At 41.0% G+C, this 19,964-nt stretch overlaps 1 protein-coding gene across 2 annotated transcripts in view; it reads right to left on the bottom strand.

Annotated features, from left to right (window-relative positions):
- The window catches only part of LOC137634903 (uncharacterized), a 160,400-nt gene that overhangs the window by 16,644 nt on the left and 123,792 nt on the right, over window positions 1-19,964 (bottom strand). For both annotated transcript variants that reach the window (XM_068367451.1, XM_068367449.1), the window contains exons 18-20: window positions 6,029-6,196; window positions 3,323-3,629; window positions 1,403-1,549 (exon numbers count right to left, since the gene is read on the bottom strand). In XM_068367451.1, coding sequence (XP_068223552.1) covers window positions 1,403-1,549; window positions 3,323-3,629; window positions 6,029-6,196 — 622 coding nt within the window. The remainder of the gene's footprint in view (window positions 1-1,402; window positions 1,550-3,322; window positions 3,630-6,028; window positions 6,197-19,964) is intronic.

Raw genomic sequence — 19,964 nt, 5'->3', positions numbered from 1 at the left:
ATACTTCATTTACTATTCCCTTATTTCCTTTCCTCACGGGGCTGCTTTCCTTGTTGGATTCCAGGATTGAAGCTTGACTAATAATAATAATAATAATAATAATAATAATAATAATAATAATAATAATAACAGGTATAACATGAAGAGGGAGGAGGACCAGCAAGGGAAGGCAAAACCAAGGAATCTAATCCCAAATTATCACATTAATTTTTCTGGTAAAACACTACACTCATTACATCGAAGGTGTTCATACTATATAAAACTTCAGTAAAATTAACACATATTATGATGATCCAACTTTGCCAATATTAGCCTATTCACTTTGCAACCTCACAAAATCTCTTTATGGAAGGCACTTTTTTATCCTCAGAATAAGAATGAATAGAAAAAAGACCTATCTTTGCGGCAAGCACTGTAAATAGACCCCTGCTAAATGTAATACCAACTAAGGCTTGACTGAAAAGAATGAGAAATTAAGATGATGGTGGCTGGAGGAAAGTACTGTTTACACACACACTAAACCCAATAGCATTTTTCCAGAGAGAACAAATTGGTTTGCATCTGTAATTTTTTTCAGCCAAGCTTTTTATTTGAAGAATGAATAGCACATGAATTACAGGAAGGTATTGAAATAATTATTTTAGTTTGAAAATTAAGTCAATGCCAGCTATTCCAGAACCACTAATTAATGCAGTAATTAATTTAAACTTTCAGGTTTATTCCTTGACAAAACTAGCAGTATGGGAGTTTTCCAAAGTTTATTCTTTGACAAAACTAGCAGTACAGGAGTTTTCCAAAGTTTATTCTTTGACAGAACTAGCAGTATAGGAGTTTTCCAAAGTTTATTCTTTGACAGAACTAGCAGTATAGGAGTTTTCCTAAGTTTATTCTTTGACAAAACTAGCAGTACAGGAGTTTTCCAAAGTTTATTCTTTGACAAAACTAGCAGTACAGGAGTTTTCCAAAGTTTATTCTTTGACAAAACTAGCAGTACAGGAGTTTTCCAAAGTTTATTCTTTGACAAAACTAGCAGTACAGGAGTTTTCCAAAGTTTATTCTTTGACAAAACTAGCAGTACAGGAGTTTTCCAAAGTTTATTCTTCGACAAAACTAGCAGTATGGGAGTTTTCCAAAGTTTATTCTTTGACAAAAGAATAAACTTTGGGGGAAATGCCTTGGTATATGTATGTATGTAAAACTAGCAGCATAGGAGTTTTCCAAAGTATAAAGTAATGTGTTTGTGTTGAAAAATGAACTGATTTGAATCTTGGTAAACTATTAATAGAAATAAGTCAAGGTAGAGAAACATAACAAAATCAAATCTTAGTAAACTATTGCGAGAAATAATTCACACTATAAAAAACACTACAAAAAAAGATGACATAAAAACACAAAGGTTTACCGAATGTCCCTGTGACGTCATGAAATTTGGCCAATAACGTATAACTGACACTCCATTGCTGGTGTCACTGAGACAGAGCTTTCCACCTTCATTTACAAGCCAGTCAGGAATATTTACGTTCAAATTTTCTTCATCCAAATGAGGTATCTGTAAATATAAAGTAATGTCAAAGAAAATTTTTAGGAACAGACAATTAGTATTGACATACAATAACATTAACAAATTACTGTGATCCTCAGAAATTCCTAGTGAAGAGCCAAATGGTATCTGGATAAAATACAATGGTATGTAATAAAATCTTAAAATCTTCTTAAAATATTAGCAATGAAAATCTAGACAAATTATGGGACATTTCCACAGCTTAAATATTAATGAAACCCAAACTGTTACAATGCCTGTCCAAGTAATAAAGATATGGCTAATCACAGCTATCCTTGTACCTTGGAAGGGGAGTTCAAGATGATGATGACAGGGTGAGAAGGAAGCCACTGCTCTAAAGTCTGATAGCTTCTTCCTTATTTACAAATGCAAAATAACTAAAAGGGAGGTGGCTGGCTTTAGATGGACACATGAAATTTTGACTTAGGCCTGAGAGGCCAATCAACACCGAGGTGCAACTGACATAAAACCCTAGTTAACATTAAAAGGACTTTGACAACAAAGTGGAGGAAAGGTAGCAGGAACATATGTAAAAATTAGCCAAGGGACACTACAAATGGTAATGGCCCTTTTGTGATCAAATTACAGTGTATTCTATCGTTCAAGTAAGAATTCTGCATTAACTGCGACAAGGTAGAAATAATGCTGTCTCCCCTCGTTATGACATTTTTAAAATTTACTGTTTAATTTTTGCTGCTTACTGTTGCAATTTCATAGACCTGCCAAGAGAAACAGATATCTGCCCCAGTAGTATAACATTGACAGAAATTAGCCTCCTGATATAATACTTTGATATTTCCAAATTCTCCGAGTAGAGTGAGTCTAATTTATTCTTTCATGATCCTTTCTTATTAAAAAGCTTCACAACTATAGGATAAACTTCAGGAAAATGGTTCGGATGCTCAACACCAGACTTGTTCAATTATGAGGTACACATTCCCATTCTTTACAGTTAAACTAACAAATTGAAAATATAGCTATTAGTAAATGAACAGGCTTCCTGATGATTTGAATGAGCAAAACTGTTACCTCTAATAATTGAGCTTCTATTTTAGTCTTTGGGTATGCTAAATCAAAGTTATACATGGTTTCAAGCCATTCTGAACTCCCACAATTTGGCATTATCCACTACAATATCAGAAATAATATTAAGGGTCATTCTACCTTCCTTTACTGTGTCACCACTTACATCAGCATTATTGTGCTTTACTAACCTAGTTACTCTTCCAAATCAGATACCATAATCTAGCAATGCCCTTGTTTCCTTGCTTTCCAGGAAGAATACGAGGTAATCATATAAGAAGCTATACTGATCTACAGTATACAGTATGTTATATATATTTATATATATACATGTACAATGAAAAATTTTGCCTTCCTTTTTTAACTCATTACAAGATGGCTCAGTGTCAGAACCTCATCTACTTCTGTATGACAGCCCTCATTGTTGCTTAAACCACGGAGGCAAGTGTTTTCTTCACATGGATCATTAGCAGGTAATATCCCAAAAGATTTTAGATCTCATGGCTGTCATTACAAGACTACCTGACTATATGTGACTGAGATCATATTGTAGGTGTAAGGAGAGAAAAGGAATCTGTTATCATTATGGAGTGTTTGGGAATTCAAAGCTTTGTCAGCAAGTTGGTTAATAAAATGACCTTTACAGCAATGGTTTGCATCTATGAAATAAATAGTTTCAAAGAATTCACATCTTAAATTTTTATTTTTTAACACCCGCTTAATAAAATTTATATTTACCTCTCTTGGTATTGAAGTATCAAAAGTTTCATCACGCAGGGAGTATCTTTTTGGTTCATTGAGTCTTGAGCTTTCGACGCAATATGTTGGACGTTCTTCTATGAAATGGTCATTTGGATGCTCAACATCTCTCCTTGGATGAGCATACGTATCATAGTCAGAATCATGGGATCCAAAGTTTGCTGTGTGATTAGGAAGGCCACCAGAGACAGGCGAAGATGTGTAATTATTATCGTACTCGGCACGATACTGCTGCAAATCGTCAAAGTTTTTGTTCTGCATTTTATAGGGACGTTCTCCATCAGATCTGTTGGAAAAGAAAAAATATTCAAAATGGTTTAAGGGAAATAATTTTTTTACGTTAGGAATAATTTCTCGAAGGGAGGATTATTATGTGTTTTAAGAGCTTGAAATCATTACGATGATATGAGTAATAATACTATTCACATTTATCGAAATTATTATCATCAAGTTCTTGTTATGCAATTGTTCAGTTGCATAAATGTCAGTAATGTAGATGAATTGTAAATTCCAATGAATCTAATGGGCGGCATGCAAAATATGATGCAGTGTTTTTATTGTAATGTCATAGAAATTTATGACAGAGGTATTGTACAAAAAATCATGCTTATGTGGAGATTGGAGTGGAAGTGATGCCATTTGAAATGAGTCTTACTTCCAAAATTATGTTTTACCTTAGTTAATAGGGATTTCTTTTAAAAACTGTTTTTATTAGGTGAATAGGAATAATTTTAGTTACCTTTAATAACATTACGAAGACGTAAAATTCTATTACAAAGATCCTTAGTGAGTAGCATTTTGGAGCCAGGTTTTGTGAAATGTCACGTGAAAGTTATACAACTCGAATTGAAGCGTGGGTGTAAATACGCTAGGATGGTGGGAAAGTATGCACATATGGGTAAACCTCCAAGGAAGACACATGGGTCAGTCTACTGAAGACACGTCTATGAAAGATAAGTTTCCTTCTGGTTCCTGAAAGTTAGATACCTCTATTCTCTTATATCTCTGATCCCAATAATTAAATAAAGTGATAACTATAGTCAATTCTTTTTAGTGAGGCAGATTTGCACCGACTCGCAGGGGTGCCCTTTTACCTTGGAAAATTTTCCTGATTGCTGATTGGTTGGACAAGATAATTCTAACCAATCAGATAGCAGGAAACTTTTCCGAGCTAAAAGGGCACCGCTGCCAGTCAGTGCAAATGCGTCTCATTGAAAAAAATTGAGTATAGTACCATTTATTGTAAGAATTAGTTTCAAAGTGTTATGTCTCTATAGTCAATGTTTTTTCACTTGATCTATTACTGTAAGTATTTTAGAACCACTTAGAGCTTTAATTACTAATGGTTATTAAAGTGATTTAATAGTTCCATTTATTATGAGAATTGTTCTTCAGTGTTAAGAAGTCTGTATAATCAATGATTTTATCACTCAGTCTAATAAACTTCAATGTAATCTGTTGTTAACGTCACTATGTGTGCACTAATCTGTAGATCAAAAAGCAGCCCTTAAATGTCTTTTGTATTGATTTAATAGAATACAATACTACGAATTTCTCCATATTTAGTACACTGTTTTTACCTCAGAAGAGCATTAATCTGTTGACCAAAATCGATTATGTAATATAGAACCAGTGCTCTTATCTGAAAGCAGCACCTAAGTGTCTTTTGTATTTCTTTAAATGAATACTGTAATTCTGACATTTTCCCGGATTTAATACAGGCAAGTGTAGATCGAGATTTAAAGGTTTAGATTACATAAAATATATAAAGTAAAACCTGCTTGACAGCACTTTATTCAACTCAAGGATATTTTCTAATAAAGTGTATATCAGGGATATTTTGTAATAAAGTGTATATTCTGTTTAGATATGTTGATAAAAATCTATTACACCTTGTGGAAGTTCAGGCAGAAAATGCATATGTCAAAACAAAGTGGAAAGAAATTATATCACATTTAATCCCATAAATAGAAAAGAAAAATCAATGATGGGGAACTTTTAGCAAAGAGGCCTCCTCCCCCAGACAGCATTCTGACCTTTCTCTCATGACTGTTATTTGATGCCCTAACAAGCAAAATTGTATCTTGAACTGTATCTAAACTGCATTCTAACAGTTTTTTTTTCTGGTTGTGACCTGATTGTGGAATGATCTTCCTAATAAAGTGGCTTAATCGGAGGATCTTCAGAGGTTTAAACTTGATGGAAATGTTTTTATATTGAGCAGGGTGACATGAGTAGTAATAATAATAATAATAATAATAATAATAATAATAATAATAATAATAATAAAAATATCTACAGTAAAATAAAAAAAAATACATTGGTGAAATGGTACTAAAAGTAACAAAACTAAAATCAACTGTTCAGAGAACGAGAATATGTAACCCTTCAATGTTTCATGCCTACTAAAAGACTAGAATGAGTGTGGGGAACAGAGAAGGGTGCTCACAGTTTAACAGGAATAGAATAAGTTGAACAGCTAGATAGGAAGAGACCCAAGATGACTGGCTGAAAAGCACAAGACAGAGACTAATGCGGCTGGTGTTCAAATGCATGCTGCAAAGAACCTATAGGACTAACTGCAGATCTATAAGACCCAGTGTAATAGTGAATTCACCATTCATGAGGACTACCATTTGACTAGAGCACCTACTAAATAACACTAAACAATTTACAAATCCTTACCTATAATCACTCGAATGCTGGCGTTTACCAAAATGCTGTGTTTCATCAAAGAACGGTCGATGATGTTCCTCTCCAGGCAAATGGGAATCTTGGAAGCTGCCTGGAGGACCAAACCCTGGTGGTGGATGCAGGCCAGGAGGTCCTATTCCTAGCAAAGGCGGGGGAGGTCTGAAAATACATTGCTAAACATTAATAATAATATTTGAAATATATAATCACTAACACAAAGTGAAAAAAATTGGTAGCAACATAAAAACAAACACCCATTTCCTCGCTTTGACAATTTCTGAAAGAATATACTGTACCGTACATTTCTATGTATAAGACATGACACTTCGATCCTAAAATACAATAAAATTAATCTTTCATATACAACTATAAAGAGAGGCTTAGGTCAGCCTGTTCATGTTCAACTTCAAAACATTCACTGCAAGTCTTATATAACTGATATGGAAATCAAATCTTGAAATTTAAGTGATGTTTATTGGTAGACTAGCCTAGGGCTTGGTACAGTAATAGATAATAAAGGCAACCATATTTACCTTACATATTATTGACATAAGTTCATGATAAATAGCTTATTACAAGAAATGTTCCTTATAAAAAATTACATTGACTTTTATCTATGATAGTCCAGCTGACAAAATGTAAACATTGAGTAATAGTTGCATTCCCCGCCATCTTTATCTTTTCCTTTCTCTAACCTTTCGGCAATTTTAATGGAAAAGTTAATTATGGTGGTAATAAAATCTAGATTAGCATCATATTAATTTTTCATTAAAAATCCATCATGATCCAGATTATCCTCAATCCTCCAATATTACATCTGCTCTATAACATCGCATGTTCTAGCAGTAGCATAATTGTTTGATTCCTTGGCTGTTTGTATAATTTCAATTTAAAACTAGCCTCATACTTTCTTCTTTTTGCTGGTGGTTCCATAATTGATGTGGGTACAAGTTGTTATGAAATTAAACTGACTTGAGAGCTGAAGTTACAAAACATATTTTGTAAATGCAATGTACAATCATTGTTTGTAACAGGTTAGAACAATCATAAGCCCGTAAAATTATCATATTGTCATTTGCGGTAGTTTTATTGTTGACTAAACACAGACAAAATGGTTTTCCTGCTATGCGACATGTGTAAGAATTGCTAGGGATACAGTAAATATTTGTAATAACATCATCATTACAAAAAGCTCTTAATATCATGTTATCACTTGGATGTATAAATGCGTTCGTTTGTTTGTTATGATTGGCGATAAAACGTAAACAAAACAATGGTTTCTGTATAAGGTGTCTTTAAGAAAAACTTGTAAAATTACACATTTAATTTATTTTCAATTTATAAGGACACAGTAAAGTAAAATATGTTATTTTTATTAGTAAAATAAATTTTTGAATATACTTACCCGATAATCATGTAGCTGTCAACTCCGTTGCCCGACAGAATTCTATGGAGGGATACGCCAGCTATCACAATACTAGAAGGGGGTGTATTTACCAGCGCCACCTGTGGCCAGGTACTCAAGTACTTCTTGTTGACACCTCCTCAATTATTCCTCGGTCCACTGGTTCTCTATGGGGAGGAAGGGAGGGTCGATTAAATCATGATTATCGGGTAAGTATATTCAAAAATTTATTTTACTAATAAAAATAACATTTTTCAATATTAAACTTACCCGATAATCATGTAGCTGATTCACACCCAGGGGGGTGGGTGAAAAACCAGTGTACAAGACTAAAGGATAGCTAAGTATCCCGTATTTCATATAATCAGTTATCCACAATAACAATGAAATAATAAGTACCTGGTAAGGAAGTCGACTTGAACCGTTACTCTGCCTTTAATAAGATCGTCTTCCTTACTGAGCGCAGCGTTCCTCTTGGGAGGCTGAATCAACTCAAAGGTGCTAAAGTATACAGGGCTGCAACCCATACTAAAGGACCTCATCACAACCTTTAACCTCGGCGCTTCTCAAGAAAGAATTGACCACCCGCCAAATCAACAAGGATGTGGAAGGCTTCTTAGCCGACCGTACAACCCATAAAAAGTATTCAAGAGAAAGGTTAAAAGGTTATGGGATTATGGGAATGTAGTGGCTGAGCCCTCGCCTACTACTGCATTCGTTGCTACGAATGGTCCCAGGGTGTAGCAGTACTCGTAAAGAGACTGGACATCTTTGAGATAGAATGATGCGAACACTGACTTGCTTCTCCAATAGGTTGCATCCATAACACTCTGCAGAGAATGGTTCTGTTTGAAGGTCACTGAAGTAGCCACAGCTCCCACTTCAAGTGTCCTTACCTTCAGCAAAGCAAGGTCTTCTTCCTTCAGATGAGAATGTGTTTCTCTAATCAGAAGCCTGAATAGTAAGAAACTGAGTTCTTAGAACTTGGAAAAGAAGGTTTCTTGATAGCACACTATAAGGCTTCTGATTGTCCTTGTAAAGGTTAAGACCTTTTTAGATAGTACCTAAGAGCTCTAACTGGGCAAAGTACTCTCTTCAGATCATTCCCCACCAAGTTGGACAGGCTTGGGATCTCGAACGACTTAGGCCAAGGACGTGAAGGAAGTTCGTTTAGCAAAAACCGAGCTGCAAGGAACATGTAGCCGTTTCAGATGTGAAAACAATGATCCTGCTGAAGGCGTGGATCTCACTTACTCTTTTAGCTGTTGTCAAGTACACGAGGAAAAGAGTTTTTAATGTGAGGTCCTAAAAAGAGGCTGATTAGAGAGGTTCAAATCTTGATGACATAAGGAACCTTAGGACCACGTCTAGATTCCAGCCTGGAGTGGACAACCGACGTTCCTTTGAGGTCTCAAAAGACCTAGGGAGGTCCTGTAGATCTTTGTTGGTGGAAAGATCCAAGCCTCTGTGGCGGAAAACCGCTGCCAACATACTTCTGTAACCCTTGATCGTAGGAGCTGAAAGGGATCTTACTTTCCTTAGATATAACAGGAAGTCAGCAATCTGGGTTACAGTGGTACTGGTTGAGGAAACTACATTGGTCTTGTACCAGCTACGGAAGACTTCCCCTTGAGACTGATAGATTCTGAGAGTGGATGTTCTCCTTGCTTTGGCAATCGCTCTGGCTGCCTCCTTCGAAAAGCCCCTAGCTCTTGAGAGTCTTTCGAAAGTCTGAAGGCAGTCAGACGAAGAGCGTGGAGGATTGGGTGTACCTTCTTTACGTGAGGTAGACTTAGAAGGTTCACTCCTAGAGGAAGAGTCCTGGGAATGTCGACCAGCCATTGCAGTACCTCTAAGAATCATTCTCTCGCGGACCAGAGCGGAGCCAACCAACGTCAGCCGTGTCCCTTTGTGAGAGGAGAACTTCTGAAGTACCCTGTTGACAATCTTGAACGGCGGGAATGCATACAGGTCGAGATGGAACCAATCCAGCAGAAAAGCATCCACGTGAACTGCTGCTGGGTCTGGAATCGGAGAACAATACAACAGGAGTCTCTAGGTTATCGAGGTAGTGAACAGATCTATGGTTGGCTGACCCCACAGGGCCCAAAGTCTGTTGCAAACATTCTTGAGAAGGGTCCACTCTGTGGGGATGACCTGACCCTTCCGTCTGAGGTGATCTGCCATGACATTCATACCGCCTTGAATGAACCTCGTTACCAGTTAGCTTTCGATCTTAAGACCAGATGAGTAGGTCCCTTGCGATCTAGAACAACTTCCACGAAAGAGTCCCTCCCTGCTTGAAGATGTAAGCCAGGGCTGTGGTGTTGTCAGAGTCCACCTCCACCACTTTGTTAAGCTGGAGGGACTTGAAGTTTATCAAGGCCAGAATAACCGCCAACAACTTCTTGCAAATGATGTGAAGTGTCCTTTGCTCCTGATTCCATGTTCCCGAGCATTCTTGTCCGTCCAAAGTCGCACCCCAGCCCGTGTCTGATGCGTCCGAGAGGAGACGGCGGTCGTGTTTCTGAACAGCCAAAGGTAGACTTCCTTGAGAAGAAAGCTGTTCTTACACCACGCGAGAGAAGACCTCCTCTCTTCGGAAACAGGAACTGAGACCGTCTCTAGCGTCATGTCCTTTATCCAGTGAGCAGCTAGATGATACTGAAGGGGGGGGAGGTGGAGTCTCCCTAACACGATGAACAGGGCCAGCGATGAAAGTGTCCCTGTTAGACTCATCCACTACCTGACTGAGCATCGGTTCCTTCTCAGCATGCTCTGGATGCATTCTAGGGCTTGGAAGATCCTTGGGGCCGACGGAAAAGTCCGAAAAGCTCGACTCTGAAGATCCATACCCAAGGAGACAATGGTCTGGGATGGAACGAGCTGAGACTCCTCAAAATTGACCAGGAGGCCCAGTTCCTTGGTCAGATCCATAGTCCATTTGAAAATCTCCAGACAGCGACGACTTGTGGGAGCTCTTAAAAGCCAGTCGTCTGACGGAGCCGGACACAAGATCATGATACTGCTGCACAGTCTGTGAACTGTCAATCATGGGCAAGCGAGGAAGTACAGTGACAACCCGAATCTGTCTAGACTGTCTGGGTCGTACAGACAACTCCTTATCGGGTTGCTGAGGTTGCCGCACTGCGTCACAACAAGTCACTTCTGTTGGTTGTTGAACGTCTTCCCCGTGACACATTGACTCCGTAAAAAAAAATCCTCTAACAAGGACTAAGCTTGGACTGCATGTCATGCAACACAGCTCAAGGTCTATGGGAGCAGGTGTGGTAACAGACGGGATTAGCGACTGAAGTGGAACCATTACCTTCCCTGGAAGCATGTTATGCTTAAATAAAAGTCCATAAGAGGTTATGCAGCTAAAGGCTCCCTCCAAATGACAGAGTCCTCAAGGGAATATCAGAAGGAGGGAGAAAAGAACTTTCTCATCTACAGGGACCATATCCTAGAAAAGCAAAGTTCTCTCAGTGAGGGTTCACTGGTGCAAAAGCAGCAGACTAGAAGGCAACGTTATGAAACTGCTTGACAGTCTAGTGAGTTGGCAACAACCAAAGATGTGTGACTGAGAAGCATGCGGTAAGGTATGCAGAGCATGTTGTATGCAGAGCATGTTGTATGCAGAGTATGCTGTATGCAGAGCATGCTGTATGAAGAGCATGTTGTATGCAGAGCATGCTGAATGCAGAGCATGCTGAATGCAGAGCATGTTGTATGCAGAGCATGCTGAATGCAGAGCATGCTGTATGCAGAGCATGTTGTATGCAGAGCATGCTGTATGCAGAGCATGTAGTAAGCAGAGCCTGCTGTAAGCAGAGCCTGCTGTAAGGAAAGCAGAGCGTGTGCATGGCGTTTAACATTTCTCAGAAATTCCATGACCAGTGCTAGAGTGCTTTATGCATGCTTGCATGGGGTTTTAATATCAACATAATATTTACCTTACATTCATAACTCATGATTCAGATTTTTGCCATATTTTGCGATCTTGTTAAAAATATATTGCAAGGAATACAAATATATTTTTATAAGTAATACAAATAACCTCCATTATCATATGGTTTGAAAATGGAGGTAAGGTATGCTGAACAGCAGAGTCAGAACGAGCTGGAACAACAATAGTTGTGGTTTCCTCTTCAAGACTCTGTTGAGGGAACACCTGAGGCTCAGTCTGCAAAGGCTGAATAAAAGACAAGCAGAAGGAAGGCGCATGGGTGGAGGAGGCTGACTCCTAGCATGAGTGGTTGAACCCAAGGGTTGCGCTTGCTGAGCGGTTGGCGGAAGCGGAGTAGCAAGTTCCAGTTCCTGTGGTGTGAGCGGAGCGCGATGAGGAAGAGGCTGCGCAGAACAAGGTAAATGTCTCGCAAGCTGAGGCTCCTGAGGCGCAAGGCTAAGGTGTTGTGGAGCTTGCCTTGTGGAGGGTTGAGCTCGCTGCAGCGAGAGCTGAGGAGACTGACTCATGGACGGGAGAGGTTGTTGTACCTCAACCGATTGTTGCATCACTGGTGGAGCAGCAAGTGGAGGCGGAGGAAGAGAGGTATAATCCTCCTGATCCCATTGTAAAGGTTGCCTTAAGGAAGGCGGAGGCTGAACACCACTGGGAACAGCAAACTCAGCACGTGGCTCAACATCGTACGCCTGGCAGGTGGTACTGCGATCAGGCGGAGCGAGCATAGGCGGAGGGAGTGTAGGCGGAGGCGGAGGCGCAACACTCTCAGCCCGACACTCACGCAACAAGTCCGAAAGCTGTGCTTGCATGGACTGTAGTAGAGTCCACAACATCGTACGCCTGGCAGGTGGTACTGCGATCAGGCGGAGCGAGCGTAGGCGGAGGGAGTGTAGGCGGAGGCGCAACACTCTCAGCCCGACACTCACGCATCAAGTCCGAAAGCTGTGCTTGCATGGACTGTAGTAGAGTCCACTTGGGGTCGGCAGAAACTACAGTAGGCTGAGGTAAAGCCTTAACAGTCGAGCTCTGTTGTGGCAGAACCTTACTCCTCTTAGGCGGAGTGCATAACAACTAATGACTGAGGAGAGTCAGAGCTAACCCAAGGACTGCATCCGGGTTGTTGAACTCTAACTTCGTACGTCTGGCATAGGTCTGGACTTAACGTTTAAGAGGTCTTGAGACCTGAGACCAGCGTTTTCTCCCCTAAATTTCTTCTGCAGACGAGCAAAATAAGGGCTCAATCGTCTGCGGGTGGGAGTGACGGTCTCGGTAAGACACGCCCACAACCACCGAGGATACTTCTGTGCGTCGATCAAGGCCTGCTGAACCCTTCTGCCCTTCGACATTGCTTCTCCCCTGGGCTTGGGAGCTTGCAAGAGGTCCCGGACTGGGAGGACGACTGGCGCGCACAGAAGTACCCTCACGCACAACACTGAACTTTGCGCTAATCACTTATCACTTTGATTTTCTGTTTGCACTTATTTCACTGAACTCGAAACTTTAAGTGGTTTGTACCTGAAACACGCAATTCTATCCTTTCTCAAAAGTTAGTAATTGCGAAAACAGAATTACAATGTAACAGAAAAATCTAATGAAAGATAAATAATTCAGTGGCTGGAAAGAGACTAAACACTAGATCACTCTAGAAACGTTTACCTTCTTCCCCTAAAGAGACTAGGGAGAAGAGCAAAAACGATAAACACGTTACTCGTACGCCTGGCAGGCTTGAATGAAACGTTTATCCTCTTTCTCCCTCCGTCTCTATCTCTCTCTCTCTCTCTCTCTCTCTCTCTCTTGACTTAGAACCTGAGAGAAGAGCCCAATCATATATATCGTAAAAACATATTATTGTTAAAGGAAAAAACTGAAATATTTCCCAAAATGAAAAGTTCCTTTATTAGGATCAAAACCATTAAGTTAAGAAAGAATGAACAAAACGCTAGACACGGTTACTCTTACTGCAACGTGAAACCGTGAACATTCTATCTCTATCGTAACGATAGAGCGCAAGTTGAACGTTCTGAACGTCAACAACTGCAGAGACAAAACAAAACGTTAGTTCAACTTTGAAAACAGTACGAGACTATCAAAGAAATTCTTTCAAACTCTGTGGCGGAAATAGCATAATATGTTAACAGGTAAAACCGAAATGACGGGCTCAATGTTAATTAACTTCGGTACCAAGAAAAGACCGCCTACTATTAGGAAGGTCGAATATAAACAAATAAAAATTAATTTTAATAAGTTTATAATAAAAGGAAGTTAATCGAAGAGGCCTAAAAGAGGCGGAGAGATATAAAATAAATCTATAACTTTTGTTAAGCAAAATTAAGAAAGAGAGTCTATACTCTCTTAGACACCAACACTTCCGTCTAAGGGAAGGGTCGGCCATTGAAAGGTGAACGAGAGTTCATACTCTCTTCGTCACCATAATTAATCAAATTAATTCCAAAAGCTAACTAAGCTAATATAGAAGTTTCCAGTAAAGCGACAGCCGAAATCAAAGAGAAATACTTCACCAAAGTCGTGAAAATACTCCAAGAACATAAGCGTATCCCAGAACGTCTTGCCGGAAGCACGACAGAGGAATAATTGAGGAGGTGTCAACAAGAAGTACTTGAGTACCTGGCCACAGGTGGCGCTGGTAAATACACCCCCTTCTAGTATTGTGATAGCTGGCGTATCCCTCCATAGAATTCTGTCGGGCAACGGAGTTGACAGCTACATGATTATCGGGTAAGTTTAATATTGAAAAATGATATTTTAATTATAAAATAAATTTTTGAATATACTTACCCGGTGAATATATAATAGCTGACGTCTCCGGCGGCTCGACAGAAAAACACAAAAACTCGCGAGCGATCGCTATGAAGGTTGCGGGTGTGCCCACCAGCGCCAACTATCGGCCAGATACCGCATATACATGTAAACAGCTCCAATTCTTCTCATCCCGCTGGGTCTCTATCGGGGAGGAAGGGGGGGCCTTTAATTTATATATTCACCGGGTAAGTATACTCAAAAATTTATTTTATAATTAAAATATCATTTTTGAATATTTAACTTAGCCGGTGAATATATAATAGCTGATTCACACCCATGGTGGTGGGTAGAGACCAGAATTAATAAAGTTTACAGCGCACATGCTTAGAGTTTTTGACAGTTATATCATAACAAAACCCAAATATATATAGGTACCTGGTAAGGAAGTTGACTTAGACGATTACTCTGCCTTGTTAGTCTGTCTTCCTCACGAAGCCCAGCGATCCTCTTAGGATGCTGAAAGACTCCCAGGAGCTGAAGTATCAAGGGCTGCAACCCATACAACAGGACCTCATCAAACCCCTAATCTGGGCGCTCTCAAGAAACGACATTTGACCACCCGCCAAATCAACCAGGATGCGAAAGGCTTCTTAGCCTTCCGTACAACCCAAAAACAAGATTAAAAACATTTCAAGAGACAGATTAAAAGGATATTGGAATAAAGGGAATGTAGTGGTAGAACCCTTACCCACTACTGCACTCGCTGTAACGAATGGACCCAGTGTGTAGCAGTCCTCATAAAGAGTCTGGACATCTTTTAAGTAAAATGACGCGAATACCGACTTGCTTCTCCAAACGGTCGCGTCCATAATACTTCGCAGAGATCTGTTTTGCTTAAAGGCCACAGAAGTTGCTATAGCTCTTACTTCGTGCGTCTTAACCTTAAGCAAGCAACGCTCTTTTTCACTCAAGTGAGAATGAGCCTCTCGGATTAAAAATCTAATAAAATATGACAAAGCATTCTTTGACATAGGCAATGAAGGCTTCTTAACTGAGCACCACAAAGCCTTAGATCCACCTCGTAAGGATTTAGTCCGAGCTAAACAAAACTTCAGAGCTCTAACTGGACACAGCACTCTTTCAAGCTCGTTGCCTACGATCTCTGACAGGCAAGGTATATCAAATGACTTAGGCCAAGGATGAGAAGGCAGTTCATTTTTGGCCAAGAAAACCAAGCTGAAGTGAACATGTGGCTTTATCTGTAGAAAAGCCGATGTTCCTACTGAAGGCATGGATCTCACTGACCCTTTTAGCCGAAGCCAAGCACACTAAGAAAAGCGTCTTGAGGGTGAGATCCTTCAGGGAGGCTGAATGTAATGGCTCAAACCTGTCGGACATTAGGAACCTTAGGACCACGTCTAAGTTCCATCCAGGAGTTGCCATACGACGCTCCTTAGAGGTCTCGAAGGACTTAAGGAGATCTTGGAGATCTTGATTATTGGACAGATCTAAGCCTCTATGTCTGAACACAGACGCCAACATGCTCCTGTAGCCCTTAATAGTGGGCGCTGAGAGGGAGCGAACATTTCTCAGATGAAGGAGAAAGTCTGCAATTTGGGCTACAGAGGTACTGGAAGAGGAAATGGATGATGACTTGCACCAGTCTCTAAAGACTTCCCACTTCGACTGATAGACCTTGATGGTAGATGCTCTCCTAGCTCTCGCAATCGTTCTGGCTGCCTCCTTCGAAAATCCTCTAGCTCTTGAGAGTCTTTCGATAGTCTGAAGGCAGTCAGACGAAGCGCGGGGAGGCTTTGCTGAAGACTCCTTACGTGGCTGCCGTAAGAGATCCATCCTTAAAGGTAGACTCCTTGGAACGTCTACCAGCCATTGAAGTACCTCTGTTACTCACTCTCTCGCGGGCCAGAGTGGAGCAACCAATGTCAACCTGGTCCCTTCGTAAGAGGTGAACTTCTGCAGCACCTTGTCTAGGACCTTGAAAGGTGGAAAGGCATAAACGTCCAGGTGAGACCAGTCCAGCAGGAAAGCGTCTATGTGAGCTGCCTCTGGATCTGGAACTGGAAAGCAGTAAGTCGAGAGCCTCTTTGTCAGAGAGAGTAGCAAAAAGATCTATGGTGGGTAGACCCCATGTCATCCATAGCTTCTCGCACACAGTCTTATGCAACGTCCACTCCATGGAGAAGACTTGTCCACTTCTGCTGAGGCCGTCCGCCAAGACATTCATTTCTGCACAAATCTCGCCAAAGGAGAGATGTTACTGCCTTAAAAGGAGTTCCTTTTGATCCGTGGATCAAAGAACCGAGCCTTCCAGACTGTCCAGAGGAGCTCCCTAACCCAAATCCGCTGCATCTGAAAACAACACATGGTTTGGGTTCTTGATCGCAAGAGAAAGAACTTCTCGAAGTCTGATGTTGCTGTCCCACCAAGTCAGACATGTCTAGACTGAGTTGGAGATTGGGAAAGAGATACTCACTAAGCCCTTCTCCTTGTTCCAATGTTTAGGTGAAATAGGAAAGGGCATAGGTTGAGTCTCCCCAGAGAGTGAACTACTCCAGCGATGAAAGAGTTCCCACGAGGCTAGTTCAAACTCTTAAAGAGCAACTGTTTTTCTCTTGCAAGTGAAGGACTTTTAACAGAGCTTGTTCCATTCTTGCGGGAGACGAAAAGGGTCGAAAAATCATACACAGTATCTCCATTCCCAAAAAAAGAATAGTCTGGGATGGGATACTGTAAGTTACGACTTCTCTACGTTCACTACGAGACCTAGCTCCTTGGTTAGGTCTAATGTCCATTAGAGGCTCTCCAGACAGCGATATAATGACGAACGCCCTGATTAGCCAGTCGTCAAAATAAAGGGAGGCTCTGAATCCTCAAAAAATGTAGAAAGCTTGCTACATTTTGCAAGGGCCTTGTAAAAACAAGAGGAGCAGGAATGAGGTCGGAGTACAGTGCTCGACAGTGGTACATTACTTTTCCGTCCACAAACCTCAGATGTAGTTGAAAGTTTGGATGAATCGGGATGTGGAAGTATGCATCCTGAAGGTCGAGAGAGACCATCCAGTCGCCTTCCATTAATGCTGTCAAGACAGCTTGGTAGACTTCATCGTGAAGTTTGTCTTGACAATGAACACATTGAGCGCACTTGCCTCTTACGTACTCCTGCAGTGAACGTGGCTGCCAGATCATTGGAGCCATCCCTGATAGTCTTGTTCCTGCAGAGAACGTGGCTGTCAGATTATTGGAGCCATCCCTGATAGCCTTGTTTATGCATGACATAATTGTACAGCAAAACTTCAAACGCTCGAAAAAAACTCCTAACAGGAGATGGTCTAGCTCTGAAGCCGACCATAAAATCTTGGAGCGTCTCATGGCCAGGCGCCAGGGAGAGTCTATGAGGTTTGAGAAGTCTATCTGGGCAGAGGCAGGAACTCCCAAGCCGAGAACTTCTCCCGTGTCATACCAGACGCTCGCTCTATAAGCCAGTTTAAAAGGAGGGAAAGCAAAGGCTGTCTCACCCAAACTCCTCCTGGTGATCAACCAGTCGCCTAGCAAACGTAAAGCTCTCTTAGAAGAGCGAGAGAGCACTAGCTTAGAAAACAACGGCTTCGAAGTAGCTAGGCCTAGTGTAAACTCTGACGTTTAGGCGAACGAGGAGCAGCAGTTACAAAATGATCCGGACAAAGATCCTTAAAAATCAGCATGATTTATTTAAAGTCCATAGAGGGCTGAGTAGCTTTAGGCTCCTCTCCGTCTGACAGAGTCCACAAGGGAATATCAGTAGGAGGGGGATCAGCAACTTCCTCATCTGAAGGAACCTCGTCCGACAATTGCCGAGTCTCAAGCAAGGGAGAGACCTGCTGTGGTGGCAATGCTTGACAAGCAGAGTCCACACGCAAAGGAGCATCAGTAGCAGTCAAGGACGATACGTCATGTAACTGCTTAAAGGACTGACCAGCAACAACAACAGGTGCGGGAGGACGCTCGACGTCAACTCGAGACTGCCTTGACTGCCTAGACTGAGCAGTCAAAACAACTCTTGACTGCGGTGCTTGACGCTCAACGTCAAAACAAGTCAACTTCGCTGGTTGGCGAACGTCCTGAACGTCAACAAGAGCAAGCGGCAGCAGCTGAACGTCCACAAGCGGCTGAAAGTCAACACGGGACTGCATCGAGTGAGGCTCTACAAAACGTGATTGACGTGACTTTGTAACGTCAACGTCAACAGGACGAGCAAAGGCTCGTTTGGGCGGCTGACGGCCAGGATCTCGATCAGCTAAGCGGCGAGGATCATCATGAACCTGCTCAGCAGAATAGTCCTCCATAAGAGAGGCAAGCTTATTCTGCATGTCTTGCAGTACAACCCATTTAGGATCAACGGGAATGGGTGCGGTAAGAGACGAGGGTAACGTCTGCGACTGCAAAACCTTGCCTACACTAAGACACTCGGAGCCTGTGTTACGCTTCTGTTTAGGCGTTGAGCAGTCTTCCGATGACTGCACAGGGTCAGAGCTGTCCCAATGGCTACAACCAGGACGCTGGACCTGTCCTGAAGGGACTGACTTTCGCTTTAAGGGTCTCGAAACCTTGCTCCACGGTTTCTTACGCGATAAGCCTTCGGATGACGAGGAGAAAACCGTCTCGCTCGTCTTATGGTAGGGGCGGTCTTGACGAGACACGCCTGAAACCATAGAGGGAACGTCTGTTCGTTGGTTAAAGCCTCTCGAACCCATAAGTCCTACGACATTACTTCTCCCTGGGGCATGGGAGCTTGCAAGAGGTCTCGGACTAGGCGAACGACAGGCACGAACAGACGAACCCTCTGTCGCAACACTGATAACACTTTGCGCAATTATCACTTTATCACTACAATTTTCTGTTTTTGCACTTACTTCACTGAAATCGAATTTTTCAATAATTTCACATTAGGCATGAATAAAAACTGATTTCTACCTGAAGCACGCAATTCTCCCCTACATCAAAAGGTTATAATTGCGAAATAAGTTGTATAATGTAAGCACATTAATACAAGCAAAAAAAAACAGTAAACATATACAGTAGGGTCCCGAATTAAGCGTGTTCGAATTACACGATTCCCCTTTTCCGCGATCGCTATTTTTCAAAAATAAATTTTCTCTATCTGCGAGGCTGTTCAAAGTTCGCGAGTCAAGCACTACAAAATGTATCAAATCTATTGTCTTTTTAAGTATATTGGTAGCCCTAAATACGGTGATTTATAATAAATGTTACAAAACAATATTAACATTACATTTCATTAACATAATTTCATAATGAATAGCCTATTTAAGGGTAAAATTCCACATCAACAATGAAATCAACTGTTAACTGTGCGAGTCCAGCTGACAAAATGTAAACAAAAATGTGGTTATGTTCTCGGCAATCTTTATCTTTCTCCAACCTTACGATAATTGTAATGGTAGTGTTAATGATGGTATATTAAAGCACTATTTTTGTTTAGTACAGTATATTTAAAAGCCTTATTTTTCCCTCTGGGCGTTCAAGGTTTTCACGAGTAGACTGGGTTCGTTTATCGGCAGTGAATAGCCTAAACTTCGGTAACGAGTCGTCAATATTTTTTGTTTATCGGCAGTGAATAGCCTAAACTTCGGTAACGAGTCGTCAATATTTTGTCATATTTTAAACAGTATACATTTGATTTGCAAACATTGGTTTTGTAGAGTAGACGGTAAAATAAAATCTAGAGAGAGAGAGAGAGAGAGAGAGAGAGAGAGAGAGAGAGAGAGATTTGATGGCAGAAA

This window comes from Palaemon carinicauda, chromosome 45 (genome assembly GCF_036898095.1).
Source record: "Palaemon carinicauda isolate YSFRI2023 chromosome 45, ASM3689809v2, whole genome shotgun sequence".
Lineage (NCBI taxonomy): Eukaryota > Metazoa > Arthropoda > Malacostraca > Decapoda > Palaemonidae > Palaemon > Palaemon carinicauda.
This window is presented reverse-complemented; position numbering and strand designations above follow the sequence as displayed.